At 36.1% G+C, this 20,211-nt stretch overlaps 1 protein-coding gene across 8 annotated transcripts in view; it reads right to left on the bottom strand.

Annotated features, from left to right (window-relative positions):
* The window catches only part of retn (retained), a 163,851-nt gene that overhangs the window by 91,369 nt on the left and 52,271 nt on the right, over positions 1-20,211 (bottom strand). For 4 of the 8 annotated variants that reach the window (XM_089735344.1, XM_089735349.1, XM_089735345.1 and 1 more), the window contains exons 2-3: positions 18,512-18,793; positions 17,783-18,055 (exon numbers count right to left, since the gene is read on the bottom strand). In XM_089735344.1, coding sequence (XP_089591470.1) covers positions 17,783-18,055; positions 18,512-18,793 — 555 coding nt within the window. The remainder of the gene's footprint in view (positions 1-17,782; positions 18,056-18,511; positions 18,794-20,211) is intronic. The other 4 variants (XM_089735346.1, XM_089735351.1, XM_089735347.1 and 1 more) reach the window with 1 other exon arrangement.

Below are 20,211 nucleotides of genomic sequence, written 5' to 3'. Positions count from 1 at the left end.
TAATCAACTAACACCTTATTTTTCTTTACTAATCCAGACTTGTGTCTTGATTACAAGTGCTTTAATGTGCGCCCGTTTCAACCATAATTTTTTCTGATTAAGTTTATGTGAACCAACACCTTTTTAGGTTACAAGGGTGTCGATTTATAAAGTTACTCTTCAAAAATAAACAAAATAACACGTGTTTGATCATTTTGTTGGGTTTTCGCAAGACGTGGTCATAATTATGACTACTTTTACGGTTTAATCAGACTTTAAAACGTTGTCATTCTATTATTTTTGACATTTCGAATACATACACTTAGGATTATGTCATCTAAGACTTAATTAATAAGTCGTCGACGAGTAAATTAACCCATAGATACAGCCCACTGAGTTTCTCGCCGGATCTTCTCAGTGGGTCGCGTTTCCGATCCGGTGGTAGATTCTGCGAAACACTGCTCTTGCTAGGGCCAGTGTTAGCAACGCACCCGGTTTGAGCCCCGTGAGCTCACCTACATGTCAAGGAGATGCTGATATAGGCTCACAAGGCTATCAGCGTAGGTAGGAAAAAAAACTGTTCTCGCTAGGTCTAGTGTTAGCAATTCTCTGAGGTTGAGCGCGTGAGCTCATCTACCGATCCGCGCGAATTTTGAATAGCCCATTAGGCTATCAATGAATAGATAGAGGAAAAAAGTAAAGCATTAAACCGTAGTAGTAAAAAAACCGTAAAGTAGTATCAGTTACGTGTTTGATCACATTCTAGAATTATCGTTGAAACTTCAAGAACGATTCCTTGAATAGTACCTACGATTAACATACATTAAATGAAACTTACGGCTAAGTGTAACCAAAATTCATTTTAGAATGTTATTTTGAATATCACTATCCATTTTAAAATCAAACAAATGTGCTTTATTTTTAATGCAAAACAACATAAAACAAGATTAAAGGAATGTAATTATTGATAACAAAACAAATCCTCTAATGATTTATAACTCGCCGAAATGTGAATTTTGTTTAAATCGTACCTACATTAAATTATATTTTACGAGCGATAAAATATTATATTTCTATTTGTTACGAACGTGTTGTACGTTTTGATGAAAAATTCTAGAAGCCACAATGATCCGTGAAATTTTATTACGCGTTCAAACAATGGGAAAAGTGGACGCACTGTAATTTTTTAATCATGAAACGTTTGATTTCGTAATTATAAAATCTATTTCATGAAATTGGTTTTATCAATATGCGTTTGCATCGTAGCGCAAATACTTTATCATATTTTTATAAGTTTCTACGGCGAAATGAAATATCCTTTTAACTTGATCTTATTTAATATCCTAAGAAAAAAACGTTTATACAATCTATATATTAATACGTGAAGCAAAAACTTTGTATCCCTTTTTACGAAAATTGCGCGGACGGAGCTGTATGAAATTTTCCACACTTATAGAGAATATAGAGAAGAAGTGCACAATGCTAATATGTTTTTAAAATAATGCATAAAAGATGCATTAAATCAATAAAGAAAACATTACACACACTACATACCATGTATTTGACGCACACACGCATGCATACATACTATTTCTTGTAAAACTTTTGTTCTTGACGTCTGTTGTGAAATTGAGAATAGATTAAATATTGTTTGTCTTTGTTAATATTTTTTATAGTGGAGTCTTGGCGAAATTTGTGATTATAGAAGTATAAAATACAATCATAATAGTGTACAAACTTACAATTCCAATTAATTATAGTCGAATTTCGACTACTGCGGGACCACTACTTTATTGAAATATCTGATTCAACAAATTTTCCATTTAATATATTTTATTATTGGTAATCAACGTTAGACTAGATTTATGTTGTTACTCAATATAAAATGGCGCATACAGTTAGTTATACTTAATGAAAGTATTTAAAAACCAGTAAAACGCCGGAGCCTTATAGTTTAATAGTCCACATTAAGGTCACGCTAGGCGGCACACCCTGCGCCCTGGCATAGCGAAAACCTTTCGATTTTTGCTCAGTATGCTAGTTTTAAAACAGACGTTTTTGTTCCTTGCGACATACAGCATGATCTATTAGATGGTAAGCATCCAATACAACAATATCGGAAACATTGAATTATACAGGCGCACAGAGAGAGAAAAAAAAATCTAAATTCGTAATGTTTACTTCTTGTAACATCAAGAATCGAGTATATTCGTTGGGGCTGCGCCGAGTGACGCGTTCCGTTCTCGGTGTGTGTGATAAATTATTGAAATTGATAAAACAATGGATAACGATACAAAGTGTTCCACAGTTGGGGAGGTCGTAAAGAGGAAATGTTGCAGGCGATCGCGGGCGCTTTGTGATCGCCGCTGTCAAAACAAATCAAGCGCGCTCGGCCGTTTCAGCGCTGACGTGTGAAGCGCCATCTAACGCCTGACAACTCGCATCGCGGCCTATTAAGCGATAACTCGTTTCTTTATAGGCACACTATGCGAACAGACGAGATAACAATTCTTCTGCCGCTATAAACATGATGCAGAAGAAAAATACGTTCGAAAACCAATAACTTTAGGCAGCGGCTTGGTTTTGCCACTGGCATTGCTGACGTCCATGGGTGACACGGGTGACATTAACCACCCAGCATCAGGTGGACCGTATAAGTCGTCGTGGCCTAAGGGATAAGACGTCCGGTGCATTCGTGTTGAGCGATGCACCGGTGTTCGAATCCCAGGCGCAAAATTATAATTTGTGTAATTACTGGTGGTACGACCGTTGTAACTATACTTGAGACATTGGAACTTATATCTCAAGGTGGATGGCGCATTTACGTCGTAGATGTCTATGGGCTCCAGTAACCACTAAACACCAGGTTGGCTTTGAGCTCGTCCACCCAATAAGCAACAACAAAAAAAGTCGTCTATTTATCGGGGCAATAAAAAAATACAATTTTCAGAAATACAAAAACCATCCGACATTCATAATGTTGATTACTTTAAAAATAAAACGGACGAATACAAAAATCGAAAAAGAAAAAATCACAGTGAGCAATATCACTGCTATCATTGCGAGTGCGTACAATTTTTAATTACCTACTCAACAAAATTCGGCCGTTTATCTGCTATAGCTCGAAATTCCTTGTTTACGTTTAAACCATTAAGTGATTTCCGAGAAAGTTTGTTATTTAGCTTGATCAAAGGACTCGGTTCTGTTTTGACAAGCACTCTCCTTAGGGTTTCTGTGTATTGCAACAGAATGAGATCACGGAGGACTCGAAGAACGTTTGTAGTCGTCATTAATTACTAGCCTCACTCGGACCACGATATTTATAACACGAAGCTATTGTGGTTCTGATTTTACTAGAGGTCCCGCAGTAGTCGAAATTCGACTATAATTAATTGGTATTGTAAGTTTGTACATTAATATGATTCTATTTTATACTTCTATAATCATAAATTTCGCCAAGACTACACTATAAAAAATATTAACAAAGACAAACAATATTTAATCTATTCTCAATTTGACAACAGACGTCAAGAACAAAAGTTTGACAATAAATAGTATGCATGCGTGTGTGCGTCAAATACATAGTATGTAGTGTGTGTAATGTTTTCTTTATTGATTTCATGTATCTTTTATGCATTATTTTAAAAAAATATTAGCATTGTGCACTTCTTCTCTATATTCTCTATAAGTGTGGAAAATTTCATACTCCTCCGTCCGCGCAATTTTCGTAAAAAGGGATACAAAGTTTTTGCTTCACGTATTAATATATACCTAGATAGCGTAGACGAATGCACGAGCTCACGCTCCACCTGATGTTAATTGATTAATGGAGCCCGTAGACATCAACAATGTAAATGCCACCATTCACTTTGGGACACGAGTTCTGTATCTCAAGATGTGTGTGTCAAGATTGCGGTAGACAGCGGCTTGGCTCTGTCCCCGACATTGCTGACGTCCATGGTCGATGGTAACCACTCACCATCAAGTGCACCGTATGCTCGTCCGCTTACAAGGGCAATAAAAGAAAAATGTGTGGCGCACTAAACCTACCCTATGCAATAGTAATACTTAAAAAAAAAAACCAAAGACAAAACGACGCATTACAGATTAATAATAGATCTTTTAAATCCGATGATATTTTTTTGTTATCAGCTAATATCGAAAGCTAAGCTACGGTAATTAGAAAAATCGATGAAATTTCATATACAGTCGCGAATCGAATGGCAACCGCGATCGGACGCAATAAATGCCAATGCTGCATCAACCGACAAAGCGATTTACTCGAATACAAGCGATCATGTGTATAAAGCAGTATAAACAGGCCTATATTGTTGTTTTACAGAGTTTTATTGCTTGTAACGAACGCGTGGACTATGTGTTAAAATATCCGATACACTTCACAATTTAAATCTCGTATTTTATAGCTCGGTGTTTCATAATTGTTTCGTAAGTGTTAATTTTTATTTATTTATTTATCGGGCATATATAAAAAAAAATACTAGTGAAATATCTAACTGAATAGCCGCAGCGTGGCTGTACAGGTTTGTCCACACAACCCTCTGTTGTGATAATGATAACAACTCCAATTTCAAAAACTGATTAATTGTTTATTGATATGATTACACTGATTATGATTGATTGATTGATCTCATTATGAAATGACATTGTGCGAGTACGCGACGCCTTGCTGATGGCGGTACTCGAACTGACTCGAAAATGAATGACTTTGATGTAAAATGCATCGGTATGCAATATGATGGCCAGTACAGTGGCTAAAATTGCGAGAAGTATGTGGTGTCACCTGCGATAGGAGGATGCCCGGTAAACTCAAGGGTATGGATCTATAAGACGATAATAAGGCCTGTTCTTATGTATGGCAGCGAAACATGGGCGGCAACCAAAAGGAACGTGCATACCATTCAAGTTGCTGAAATGAAAATGCTGAGGTCAATGTGCGGCGTGACTATGCTCGATAAAATCTGTAACAAGTACGTGCTTGGAAGCCTCGGTGAACGGGACATCGCCGACAAGATGCAGGAGAGTACGCTGAGATGGTATGGTCACGTAATAAATAATAGTTCAAAAAAACTAAAAAACACGCATTATTATTTATTTTTCATTTTTTAGTTAAATTTTCTATAAAAGCGTATTTTTAAAACTATTAAGTACTTTAACATCAATTCCTACCTTATCGACTATAGATAAAAATTATATAAATTGGCAAAAATCTTATTTTGCAAATTGAATAATGGAATAATCTTGTCAAATTAATGTATAGTCATCGGTCCTGGATAAATCTACAAAGTTTGAATGAAATCTGGCCGTTTAAAGTGGGTCAAAATCGTGTCTAAAGGAATCAGTTACAAGCATACAAACATACATACAATTGAAGCTAATATAAAGCGTGTAATAAAAAGGAAGCCACCTGACTACGCCGGAAATTTAACGCTACTACTCGACCTCACCGGTCGGAGAAGACAAGGTGGAAGGATATAGAGCTGAAGGACAAAAGGGAATACAATATTGCTGACGAGGATATCGAAGACAGAGCGAAGTGGAGGAGTAAGGTGAGGAAAGCTGACCCCACCACCATGTGGGATAAATAGCTGGGAAGAGAGAGACTAGCGAAATATCGAGGCCCGTCACTATAGATATTACTCATATTCATTGAATTTGTTCGCTGGTCAAATGTGTTTCGCTAATGATACTATGCCAGAAATATTTCTGTAGCACCAACATCATTTGCTTAAGCTTCTAACGTTTTAGAAGATTCGAAGTCATCGTGGCCTAAATGATAAGACACCTGGTGCATTCGTATCGAGCGATGCAACTGTGCCGGTGTTCGAATCTCGCATGCAGGTAGCAATATTTCTAATGAAATACGTATTTCCATATTTCACACATATTCACGACGGACTTTCACGGTTATGGAATAATAAAAATAACCCGCAAAAATTATAATATAATTACTGGTGTTACGGCGTCTTTTGATCCCACACGGGTAGATCCACCACCCTTATGCTTATTTCAGGAGTTATAACTAAGACTCATGTCTCAATGTGGCGAAATTTACATTTTTAATGATAAATGACAAATAATTAAAAAAATATTTAACGAATCGAATTTCAAATTTCGTGTTGAATAACAAAATAGCGGCAAACTAACTCCGTGCGAGAAGCAAAAAATGATTATGTTGTAAATATAAAATAAGAACAGGAAATGATAACCCGCGGGTCGGCTGTAACCCCCTGCTTCAGGCACACACTAACACATGCCAATAACGTAACTTAACCACCGTTGTAAACATATACACGCATAACCCAACCCACACATGCAGACAGAAGCAATTAAATTCCTGATACTAGCAAAACAAAATCGCTTGACCTTTTTGACATTAAAGTAACAGCAATGGTTTTATAGGCAAGGTGCCCAATTGCATTAAGTGCATCTAAATTTTTTCTAACAAAACATGTATTTAATGAACGAATTCCACGATGAAGGAATAATCGCTAAATTTATGAATTTGGAATTGCTTGGGATAGAGCACATGAGGGTAGGTACAACCATTCTGTCCTGAAGCAACCATGCCTGCCCTGTTTGATAGGTAACTTCAATCCTATGCTTCAAAATAAGCAACAACTATAGCTTTGTCAATGGACTGCCGCGACAACTCAAATAAGCAAGCCATGAGCTCATTTGCCCAAATTCAAAATTAAAAACGGAATTTCAATAATTATTATCATTCAACTGATTTCGTGTTACAGTTTTTTTTGCCCAACTTGACAATTAAAAACGGAATTCCAATCATTATTATCATTCAACCGATTTCGTGTTACAGTTTTATATTGAACTCGATTTTCGAATACAGAACGACGAATTCAAATAAACGAACAGCATAGATTACTTTACACGCTACGTGTTCGTGTACTACGATAACTGTAAATTTGTTTCAAGGGGATTGTAATCATCCAAGTCAAGGATTCGGGACATTTTTTTGTCGCTGCCTATGGATTTATTTATTTTTTGCCCGGGGTGGCAATCTGGAAATTTTAGAATGATCAACTGAAGAGGGCTTAGAACACATGTGCGCCGCGCTCGGCGATAAACATTTTATAGGAATGTTTGGAGCAAAAACTCCTTACCAAATGTTCGTATCGATATAGGGAGTTGCGAGCGAAGGAAGTTGTAATATAAATAATAAATTCGAATCGTTTCTTTAACAAGCCCGAGATTTCTGTACAGGATATACGGAAGATATGGAAATTAATAATAAATCATAATCAAATTATATCGGTCATAACTTTTCCTCAATGAACAACTACCTAAAGTCATCTAAGAAAACAAGATGGATGCAATTATATTCGAAAGAGAGATCATGTTCGGATCAAGAGGACCACGCGATATAAACATTGGCGTCCTTGATACTACATTGAGGGTGCTATTTATAACTGGCAGATGCTCCCCTTGTCCCGTGCCGACTATTTTAGTACTCCCATCCTCGCACCCCAGCGCAATCCTTGCGCGTGCCTCCTCTAGAACGAAACTAGATCCGTGCAAGGGGAATTATCATACAAATATTTTCGCAATTTATTTTAGTTTAATTTCCCTTTTGGAATTTGAGAGAATTAGTCATATTCTAATATCACGAAACTGATCATATAATGTCAGCTGTTACGTTGAAATACAATAAAGACGTATAATTTAGATTTAATATTTAATTTGTTGATATTAAATTGTATTTCAAATTATTGTGAATTAGGTATCGCAATATAAAACCGATGTTGTTGTTTTTTTTTTAAAATATTTTACATATTTTCGGAAATTAACAGTAGGTATACTGTTAAACAAATCACGTACGTTAATTTTTTAAGTTTAATTTCTGTTCTTTATATTTACATTTGAACGCAGAAATAAAATATCGAATTAAGAATTCATAGTGCAGTTTATTTAGAGTGGAGTGCAGTTCGGAGTGACGGGACACCCGAGACGATAATGCGCGCTGACTTGAGACACATGGTCGCGCGTATAACGTTAGTTATAATAATTCGAAATATTTAATACTAGCAGACCCGGCAACACGTTGCTGTGGCTAAGGTTTTTGTTTCTAAATAACACGTGGCCGGCTGTGCTAATACCAAAAATTAACAAAGTAAGAACAATTGGATTTCACTGTATTGCGTTTAATACGAAATAAATTTCACTTATACTTTAGCCTCAGCAACACGTGGTGTTGATGCCATTAAATTGTAGCTTATGTGAAACGTTGGTATTTTTAACACAGCGCCATCTATGAGATATTAATGTCGGACAGTATTACAATTGTCTCTAAAAACTTATTTAAGGCACCACCTTTTTTAGACTTATGAAACTTACAATTAATAACAATAATCAACATAAGAAATCATTTTATTGTTAATTAATAAATATTGCGACCATTAATCGAAATAAAAACCATCCTATGGTCTAAATTGGAACAAAACACATATTTAAAATAAATAAAAAGTTAAAATCGGTTCAGTAGTTTAGGTGTCCATCGCGGACAAACAACGTGACACGTAATTTATGTATATTAAGATTAATAATGCCAGTAATTGACTAAACTGAGTTTTTACAGTACCGCATTCACGTTTACGGGTGAAGATTGGCTGCTTTCTAAATAAAATTGATGACTTTTGTTAATGAGAGTCCCGTATTTGAGAGGTTCCAAATGAATACAGTCGTCTACTTAACAATTTCGTGGAGATTAAATTTGCATAGTTTTGATATGACACAAATAACACTGAAATCTTCCCAGTACTTTTTCAGACATACTTGACGCTTCCATAAATATGTACCTATGTATGCGTATATTCTCTTTATCGAATATATTCAATATTTTGTCGATACTGAACATTAAGCAAAATTTCTTTATGCAATATTGTGACCTGAATTTTATACATGTTAAATCTAAAATCTCTAGCGTCATCCATCAGATTACATTTAGGTAATAAAAGAATGTAAGGTAATAAAGACGATTTTGAAAAAAAAAATGTGACTTATGTTTACCATGAATCTATTATGAATCTACTAATCTTCTAATCACTCGAACACTTTATAACAACCAAATATCTAAAACAAATTTAAACGTTTTAAATACAAATCAAGTGTATGTCAAGATTGTATATACACACTTCTTTGTTAACATCTCAACGAAAAACGTTTGGGTGACCATTCGAATTCCCCAGAATACACAAACATAATGTATTCATTTAATATTTGCAAATAAACAGCTCACTTAAGCCTCAAAAGGCAATATTTATTTACCGAAGTACCTATTACATGACCACAAAACTAGAATGAAATAACTATATAAAAAAACTTATTTGTAACATAGTACATATAATGACTTGTGTCGTTTTTCTCTCCATAACGCGCATTTTCTAATTTGACTTACGTATAAAATTTAACTATTTTTAAATGAGCAAGTTTACGAAAATAAATAATACATAATTTAAAAAAAAAACGCTTTTATATAAAAATTCGGAGTTGGTCCCATCAAAAAATCGCTAATCCTGATTATTCTAGTAAGGATAACGGGTCTAACTGTTTAAAATATTGAGTTGTCATCGGTCCTTGATAAGTATGCCAAATTTCGAGTTAGTCCGACGTTTCGAAGGGGTCCAAAATGAAGTTCAAAGTTTCCGATACATACAATGGATGTCCATTCTAACATACGTATGAAGCTAATAAAAGCGTATTAAAAAGACTAAAGTTCTCACTAAAAAAATACCTTACTTCTTAACCCTTGTATTTATTTTATATAAATACATCTATCTATTCAAATCAATCAATACCGGTTTTGCCGGATGAGCTTTGATTTGACTCTGACCTACACGCTAAGTCTATCTCAATATTTCCTGAAAATTGCTTTGTTATCGGTCCAGCTATTTTAAGAATCTACGGGAAGGACAATACATACACACATCGACTTTAATGTATGCGCTTAGCTATATCTGTTACCTAGTTCTGTGGACGAGCTCACAGCCCACCTGGTGTTAAGTGGTTACCGGAGCCCATAGACATCTACAGCATAAATGCCGCCACCCACCTTGAGATATAAGTTCTAAGGTCTCAGTATAGTTACAACGGCTTCCCCACCCTTCAAACCGAAACGCATTACTGCTTCACGGCAGAAATAGGCGGCGTGGTGGTACCCACCCACCCGTGCGGACTCACAAGATCTAAAAGAGACTTGTGTTCGATGAAATGTAAATTTAAAATTTTGCTAAAAAGTTACGTTCTCGAAATGCATCGTAGTTCGGTTTGTACCCTGTTCACTGTCTGCCATAAATAACGAGTCGGTTGGGGTGCGTCAGTTCGGGGCGATATCACGACGGACCGCGAGATTAAAGCGTAAATAGTAGTTGCATGTGCGTTATTCAAAATTTTAAACCGGTATTTTTTTACTTTTAAAATAACAAAACAATAACCTTTTCAACTTACACTCGTTTGGGCGCGAAGACTGCTGTAGAGCTGTACTCTAACCCATAGACACAGCCCACTGAGTTTCTCGTCGGATCTTCTCAGTGGGTCGCGATTCCGATCTGGTGGTAGATTCTGCGAAACACTGCTCTTGGTAGAGCTAGTGTTAGCAAATTCTCTAAAGTTGAGCCCATGAACTCAGCTACCCGTCCGGTCGTGGCTGTAATAGCATCTTAGGCTACCGGCGAATAGGTAGAAAAAAAGGCTATCGTAAAATCTAAATTCCAATTTAAAAAACGCCTCAAATGATTGCTTTGAAATAGTTTAATGGTCATTCGACATTCAATCATACGACGCGTTTAATGTTAAATGAACCTGATTGCTCATGGATGATTACAATGCCCAGAGTACTACAAAACCGCTGCTTACCACCCAAAGCTATTTTCAAGCCTCGTTTGAACAAGGATATCATAGTGCTAGGGGACCATTTGAATTTTAAAATTGAGAAAGGACGAATGTTGATAAAAGAGAAACGTAAGCTATATTATGATCGCGATCCCCAGCCTAACGAAATCTACTAAACAAAAAGGCATAGACATATAAAATTATTGATACGGCAAATTAGGTGTTTTGCTGCTTAACACCGAACGAATGGTTGCACGAATGTCCAATAATAAATTGTGAACGAATAGGCTCAATGATCTGCCTCAATAAAATTCTCTTTGAACAATTTCAACAACGGAAACGCAACTTTCAAATTCACGGGCTTAACGATTTCGTAACTAGCTTTGTCCGTTGCCCCGACTCCATAGCTCACAAAAACCTAAGTTATATGTGTAACGCATTAGTAAAATACAATGGCTGACTCAAACAATATACACACAATCCACAGATAGGAATTATCGTGGCAATAATTATTTTCAACCAGTAATTAGTGATATGCTCGTCTCGTCAAAATGTCATTATTGAAAAGCGAATGACATCCGAAGTCAGTGACGAATCATTTTACGATTACTATGTACGGCTGTCACAGATTTTTTTATTACCATTTTTACAGACACACGTTGAGACATGAGGTCGGAGTCTCAATGGAACTGTTTAAAGGAAAACAACACTCTTTTAGTTAAATTAAAACCTCCCTAACGCTACTGCCATGCTTAGATATTAATATAAAATACTAGCTAAGTTTTACATAAGACCGACCGATCAGAAATACTTCTCTTGCCAGGTCGCTACACGTAATCACAGCGATTTATGTACAACTCGACATTTTAAGGTTAATTGCGACGACAAATCGTCTATTTAAACGTTAATAGTTGGTAAACTAAATGAAAAGAAAATATAGTATGAACGCACCTTAACTAGGATCCGAAGCATCTAATGTTAAACTAATTTCGTATGACGTAAGACAATGACATAAAAATTAACGGCCGATAAGTTTTTAAGTTGTAGATTGACTCGGTAGTAAGTACGCGTTAAGCTAATTACTTTGAGATTTTTTTATTGGAACGTAACTTGAGATTCAGTCTTGAGATTTTACGAAGTACGTAAATAAGTAAGTGCTATTTAGCGTTCAAAATAGCTGTCGAATGATAATAGAAATGCAGGAAAATATATGCGCAGTTGACATGTTGACATGCTTGGGCAGATAAGAGTTTGACTTTCATATGGGGCATTTTGAAAACGTTTTCGTAAAACAATACCAATAAGTCCAGGTAATAATTAGTTATCGGATTAAATCATAATCATATTATCTCAAAGTTAAATTGTCTATACTAATATTATAAAGAGGAAAGATTTGATAGTTTGTTTGTATTGAATTGGCTCCGAAACTATGGAACCGATTTACAAAATTCTTTCACTGGTAGCAAGCTACACTAACCCCGAATGACATAGGTATTTATAACATTTTCAAAAAAAATTGGGATCCCTACTAAAACTCCAATAATGTAACCCAATGTGTAAAAAAATACCTAAAATTCTTTACATCGCGTGCGCTACTACCCAAGCGAAGCCGGGGCGGTCCGCTAGTTACTAAATAAGATTAGTATGCACTCAAAGAATTTTAGGTCTATATAAATTGTAACATGGCATCCGCAATTTCCGGGGAACTCGGATTGGTTCCTAAAGCTAACTTTGTTTTACATTACTGGCTTAGATAATATTATATACTTACTAAGACCACATGTTTTCATGATTATCTTTGTGATTATATATACTGTTTTATCTTTACCAACGGTTCTGATACTCCCTTTACACATATAACCAAATAATGAACCACATATTTTGGTTTAGTTCTAAAACTATCAAGAAGTAAAAAACCTAATAAACCTAATGATTGTGAGAGGTGCAGATTGCAAATATAAAATTTAAACGTAATTAATGTCTCCAAAATATTATTATAATATACCGGTATTTAAATTTAAAACTTTTAAAATGCCGTAAAAGCTCAATAACTAATTTCAAGTGTATAAAACATTCCACCCCAACGATAAACGTATCGAAAGCATTCGTGAGATAACGTCTAGACGGAATAAATATCCAAAACACTCGAATACCAGTACGATGGCTCACTTGGCTAATCGTTTGGGTTGCCAGTAAAAAAAAAATCATTAGTGTTTTTTTTTGAACGCGCCCATAACCTACTGCGCGCGCCCGCCACTTTAAAAGGTTTACGGCGAATCTAATAGGACATGTGCATTTAAAAACATTTACAACAAGCTTGTTTTGAGATTACGTCCGGCGTGACACTGGGTGTGGTAATTTTACTTTTTTACGGGATTTTTATTTGTGTTCGGGATTCGAACGAGACAATAATATTACACGTTTTTTTTTTCTTTTCTTTTTCAGACCGTTTTCGTATTTACGAATCTATCTTCGTAATTCAAATACGTATTTTATCATTATATACAATATCACAAGCGCGTCAATTACATTTTTGGGGGCTCGCAAAACAAATGAAAATGAAAACTTGACGTCTCGTGAACACAAGTGCAAAAAAAATTGAATTCATAATGTTTTTAAAATACATGGCGTATAAGATAATAAATAAAACATAATTATGAAAATCATCAGCAACTGAATCTAAAAAAAAACAGGGATTGTAAGTCTCTGTTAGGAATATGGTATTTGATACGCTAATTCTAAAACGGAACTGTACGGGTCCTATGCAAATGAACTGGCTAGAATTTTTATTGTTAAACGCTTTGAAATCTAATATCCAAGACAATTTTTGTTAAATAAAAATTTGCACTCACATTAAATGTTATGATTTGAATGAATCAAACACACGTGTATGAAATACCCCCCGGCGAGTTCTCTTCGTGTTTTGATAAATGCACTAAAAACGTGCTTTGCTTGTGGAAACTACACGATGCGTGAATCTAAACATAACGTATTATTCATTTTCTGTTTCTGTCACACACTTGTTTATTCTTCTTTTATTGTATTTCAAGTCAAACATTGCTATTTTACTTTTAAAAAAATACAACTAAAATTATCATTTACTTCATTAAAATTATTTTTGATCATCGCATTTTGTGAATGTGTTTTTCAAAGAAAAAAAAATTGGCCATTCCTGTCTGGAGGCGACTTTGTCGCGACCATTAAAACGACACTACGAAGGCCCTAGCTGACAGCTCAACAATAATGACAGCTAATAAAACGATCGAACAACAATCATTCCACAATGATTTAGAAGCCAACACTAAGGTAAATATAGTAAGGCGACATAAATTCCTTGAATTTCTACAACAGTCGTCTACACATTTACATATCGACGCTTGAAAGGCAAACGTGACTAAGCGACAATGCGTGAACTTTACAGTAGGGTAATTTAAAGTTGAAATACCGAAAAAAATTTTTTTTTAACGAATCTAGCTGCATTAGAATCTAGCTAGTAGCTGTAGGATTGAAATGATTTTAATAGACCTAGAAATATATATTTTTTGCGGATCGAATATGGTTATTGCCTATCATTTATGTGCAAAGCAGTTATTGTCGCTTAGTCACGTTTGCCTTCCAAGCGTCGATATACATTCCAGTAAAACCTTAGCATGGTTTTTGTGCGTGCGCTTATAAACGCCAATCACGACAATTAAGACTGGAGTGATTTAAATGTAATTTTATGTTTTATTTTTGTTTTCTTGTTATATAGAAGTCGTCATAACCTAAAGGATTAGACATCTGATATATTCCGATCGAAGGTTGCGACCGGGCCGGGGTTCAAATCCCACAGGCGGCTAAGGTATTTATAATAAAAAAACCTACTTAACACGTGCTCATGAATAACTTCAGCAATTAAGGAATAGCATCGTGTAACAAAACTCGTAATAATTATCATTTGTGCAACAGTGTGCAGTGGTAGAGCGTTTGAAAATCCATAACGGTAGGCCTCCACCCTGTCTAGTGCCTATTTGTGCCGCGAAGCAATCATGCGTTCTGATGTGAAGAAGTTTAGGCGAGAGATTATGAAGTCAAAATCTTGATTCTATCCTATAATAGCTTTCCCACCCTAAGCCGGTATCCGTAACTGCATAGCGGCAGAAATATGAAGAATAGTTGTATTTAATTATGCGGGTTCTTCAATGGAAACTCAGTGCCCCAACTATAGCTTGAGTCTTAATAATAACTTAACAATGAATGAGTATATGAAAGTTCAGTGCTAAATATTTTTAACATTTCTGAATGTTAATTATGAAACATATAGAAAATGCAATAAAGAAATGTAGATAAATAATAGATAAATCTTTGTCATATTCTTTCAGCTTGGATTGGTAATTAATAATTGTTCTCTTTTTAAGCTATATGCAAACAATTTAGTTAGCAAAAAATACGATAACTTTCCAAGAAAGAACACTTAATGCATTCAATCATTGAAAACATGAACACAAATTGGCGTTAATTATAATACAATATTCCGTTGAAGTGTGCCTACACCTTTACAAAAGGCGTTGCAACCACAAAGAAATCGTGACCTCCGCCTTATGCCACGTTGAGGGCGCTAATACAACCTATCCGCGAATACCTCGTCAATATCAAAATGTACCTCGACACAAAAGCCACTACTTAATTGAATGCCCACCGAAATTAGCCGCTTTATTATGTTATAATTACATAGTCTGCATTGAGTCTGTAATTTTTATTTATTAACAATAGTACAATAGCTTTATGTCCGTAATTGGAGGAATTTTTGTTCACCCTTTTTTGTATTGCACTGTGGCACTATTTAATATAACTATGTATGTCTTACGTTTTGTTTCTCTGTGTGCTAGTGTTAAAAGTCCCGTGTCAATAAAAAATGTTTAAAGGTTTTATTCATTTTTTATTCTAGATAGACTTTAGGTTCTGGTTATTTTTATTACTCTAGATGAGCTGATGGATCCCCTTGATGGCTTGATGGCTTAGTAATTAGAGAAATGTATACAAGACAAATCACACAAACTTGAAGTGTCAATTGCACTGTATAAGGGCTGATCCATTTTTCAAACTAAAGCCCATGATTATCTTTATCATGAAAATTTTTAGGATATTTACATATCTACTTTTACGGCTTAATCTTTCGTTTTTATTGCCATTTTATTATTTCCTATATTTGGAATATTTTACAGTTGTCACGGTCATGACCGACTATGGACCACTTTGTTATTCATCGTCCCTTCCACGAAGCACTGCTCTTGCTAGGGTCACTGTTAGCAACACTCCGGTTTCAACCCCGTGAGGTCAACTACACGTCAAGGAGAAGCTGAAATAGCCTCTCAAGGCTAATAGCATAGGTAGGTGTAAAAAAAAAATCGACCCATGAATATTGTGCTAACTACCCTCTAATTTTGTTACTGTAGGGTAACTACAGTATGTAAGTATGTATAAAAACTAATCAGCTTGTTAAGGATTGCACTAATTAAAAGATGGGTGTTATTGGTGATCCATAGAATACGCTGAACACGATAACAGTAATATTACATGTGTATTGTTAAAATATGTGAGGCTAAAAAGTGATATAATGAAATTATATTTCATATTGAAGATACCGCAAATGCTCTGAAACGCACAAAGGATTCTTATAAATGAATGCCAATATTCGCATATGAAAGTCTCATTGCAACGGTCTGGTCCTACAAAATAAAATTCGGATATAAAATACCTATAAGTCTCAGATACTAAGGGGTTTTAATGTCTTAAAACGGTCGTCACAAGTAAATTCTGTAATAATTCGTAAATACCCAAATATTACCTTATTGGCCGTTTCACACAGTCTTCGATGATTATGTAATTTTATGATATTAACATATTTTTTTTTTTTTTGCATAATTTAGCATAGATTTTCTTAAGTTGAGGAATGTTCGTTTTCTTAAAAGATATACGTCACATTTCGGTAAGCACCACATTGCCTTTACATTTTTTATTTATTGCTTAGATGGATGGATGAGCTCACAGCCCACCTAGTGTTAAGTGGTCATCGAGACACCACCTCGAGACATGAGATGTAGGGTCTCAGAACCGCAGAAATGGGCAGGGTGGTGGTACACACCCGTGCGGACTCACAAGACGTTCTACCACCAGTGAAATGTAAATATATACCCATCATAATGCGGTAATCACAGCAAATCAATGCGTTGTTCCCCCGCTCACCCTATTCCTAAATTATTCAGTGTTGCCAACATTACACACACGCCCAATAAAACATACTTCAAACGTTCAGCAATGGCCGACCTAACCCGTTTCCCTTTGTTACATATTTCATTGGTTTGTACGAAGGGTTGTCAAAACAAGTGAGGGTCATTCCGGCCCCAGTGGGATGAGAAATAATAATCCGCTGTCACCCGGCCCATTCAGGGCTTTGAGCAGATTGCGGACGACTTTATTACGCGTGTTTTTGTGGGCTGCTCAGTCAATTATATGTGCTTACCCTATTTCTGACGGCACATTTCTATCGGCTTATAGTTTTATAGAAGTAAACATGCACCGTTAAATTCTTCACTTATTGCACGACGGTTTTATGAAGATTCTATCCAGATAAAGAGTTGGATAAAATGTATAATCCGACATAGATACATATTTTACTGGTGGTAGGACCTTTTGAGAGTCCGCGCGGCTAGGTACCACCACCCTGCTTATTTCTGCTGTGAAGCAGTAATGCGTTTCGGTTTGGAGGGTGGGGCAGCCGTTGTAACTATACCTGAGACCTTAGAACTTATGTCTCAAGGTGGGTGGCGCATTTACGTTGTAGATGTCTATGGGCTCCAGTAACCACTTAAGACCAGGTGGGCTGTGAGCTCTTCCACCCACCAAAGCAATAAAATAAATAAAAAACATAATTAATACTTAGCACCAAATTACTGACCTGGCGAACTTGCTTGTACTGTTCCTCGAAGCTCCACCCAGCGGCACTGCCTTCGGACGATGATGACGAAGCAGAGCCCACTGGTTGTGCTGGAGGCGGTGGTGCTGGAGCTAAGAACGCAGGTGGTGCGTATGGGAAACCACTAGCCGGTACTGCTCCGGCTAGAGCAAAGACACTGTTGGATGTTGACAGTGGAGCTCCTTGGGCTAGCGAAGCTAAAGAGGAGAGATGGGGATGTAGTGAAGTTTTGAGGGACTCGAAGTCGTCTCGTACCTGAACGAAACAGAAATTTTACTATAATTCAATATCTAAAACTAACTTATTATTTGTCTACAGTTTCTTTATTTATGAATGTTGCTAAATTGAATGAGTTTGTGTTTGAATATTGTAATCATAAGGCAATAAAAAAAGTGTATTAGAGTACTAATGGTGGTAGGACCGCTTGTGAGTCCGCACGGGTAGGTACCACCGCCCGGCCTATTTCTGCCGTGAAGCAGTAATGCGTGTCGGTTTGAAGATCGGGGCAGCCGTTGTAACTATACTGAGACCTTAGAGCTTATACCTCAAGGTGGGTGGCGCATTTACGTTGTAGATGTCTGTGGGCTGCAGTAACCACTTAACAACCAGCTTAGCTGTGAGCTCGTCCACCCATCTAAGCAGTAAAAATAAAAAAGAGTAAAATTTGTATTTTAGTATTAAAAAAGTTAAATAAAAATAATTTATGCATACTTTTAGCTCCCTTTCAAGAGGCCTCGGCGAATTCCTCTGATGCTGATGTGTGATTTGGTGGTTTATCTGCTGGTGCACTGGGGCGTGATGGCTCATATTGTGGGCTTGCTGATGTGGCTGATGGGATAGTGCCTGTGGTAGCTGTTGGTGGGGCTGGTGCACCTGATGACCGGAGAGGGCCTGGTGATTGGGTGCGTCACGACTGACACCCTCGTCTGAACTCTCACAAGACTGGTCTCCCGACGTGTCTCCTTCTGACCGCGCAGACTGTAGACAAAACCCCTACAAGTTTAGTGCAAATATTATTCCACGAATCGGTACGAGAAATACACAAACAACAACACAGGAATAGAACAGTTACAACAACAATTCTTATATTAATATAGACTAGAGGAGCTTTATAAAAAAATATATAATTATAGACTAGAGGAGATTTATTTATTGATGATTGAAATTATATTTAAATTCGAATCACATATTTATAATATATATGATTATACTATTTGCTATTTTCTGTCAATAAAAAAAAAAGTTTATCTTTAAGTTGATTATCGAAAAAGTTGATTATTGAAAACACGAATAAAACAACATTTTCTGAAAATAAATCGTAGCTAGATCGATTTATCGCCCCCGAAATCCCCTGTATACTAAATTTTATGAAAATCGTTGAAGCCGTTTCCGAGATTCAGATTATATACATATGTATATTTATCTACAAGAATTGCTCGTTTAAAGATATAAGATTGCGTTTTTTCTTCAGATTTACGGGTAGAAAATCTTTTCTAGTTTTTTGGGCCAAAACAATTGAGATTTGTTACGTATCAAGTCCGAAGAAAGCCGTTGCTTGAAGCTCAAAAAGCTTTTGATAAGGTTTCCTATCGGACCACATATTCTAAGTGCACGAATGCGAGGACTTCTAAAACTTCTACGGTATACAGCTGGATATATCACACAATTCTGTGCTGGGATCTTCCCTATACACGCTGCTACATTCGCAGATGACATTACTGGTGAGCGAAAAGATACCTGCAATTGCTTCAAGGCTGGACAAAGTAACCAAGTGAGCAGTGCCTCGTTGAATCTACTATCGGATCGTAATCATGACCCACTGACAAGATCCGGCGAGAAACTCAGTGGGCTGTGTCTATGGGAAAAACATGATAATCTAGGGACTAAATATATATAGGAAAATAACAACATAATAGGAAAATACTTTCTTAGCTGGGAATCTTTTAAAATATAATTAACTAATCTCAGATAAATACTACGCAAAAAGATACGGCGACTGTCTGACGACTGTAAGATGTAACCACGAAAACTATAAATGATTTGTAGCGTCTGAATATAAGCCGTATCATGTATCTGCAACCCGCGATACTCTGACAAAATACGATATCTCAACACTTTCAAAGTAAGCACCTTCTCTGATCCAATCTTCTTATAATACTACCTAACATCTGTTTTTACGGTACAATAACAAAGGAAAAACAAACTACTTAAAACCCATTATCGTAAACATATCAAACTTCAATTTTGATCAATCACTAACATCGCGTTGCACGGTTTGTAACTAATTAGAAAAACAAGATGTAATATTTCGTTGGATTCAATTCCGATAGAAAAATTGTTTACCTTGCGTTACATAAATAATGAGCGCGGCTACGAATCGCCTCAGGAGTTAAATTTGTTCAATTATTTGC

Source organism: Bombyx mandarina, chromosome 19 (genome assembly GCF_030267445.1).
Source record: "Bombyx mandarina strain Sakado chromosome 19, ASM3026744v2".
NCBI classification, from domain to species: domain Eukaryota; kingdom Metazoa; phylum Arthropoda; class Insecta; order Lepidoptera; family Bombycidae; genus Bombyx; species Bombyx mandarina.
This window is presented reverse-complemented; position numbering and strand designations above follow the sequence as displayed.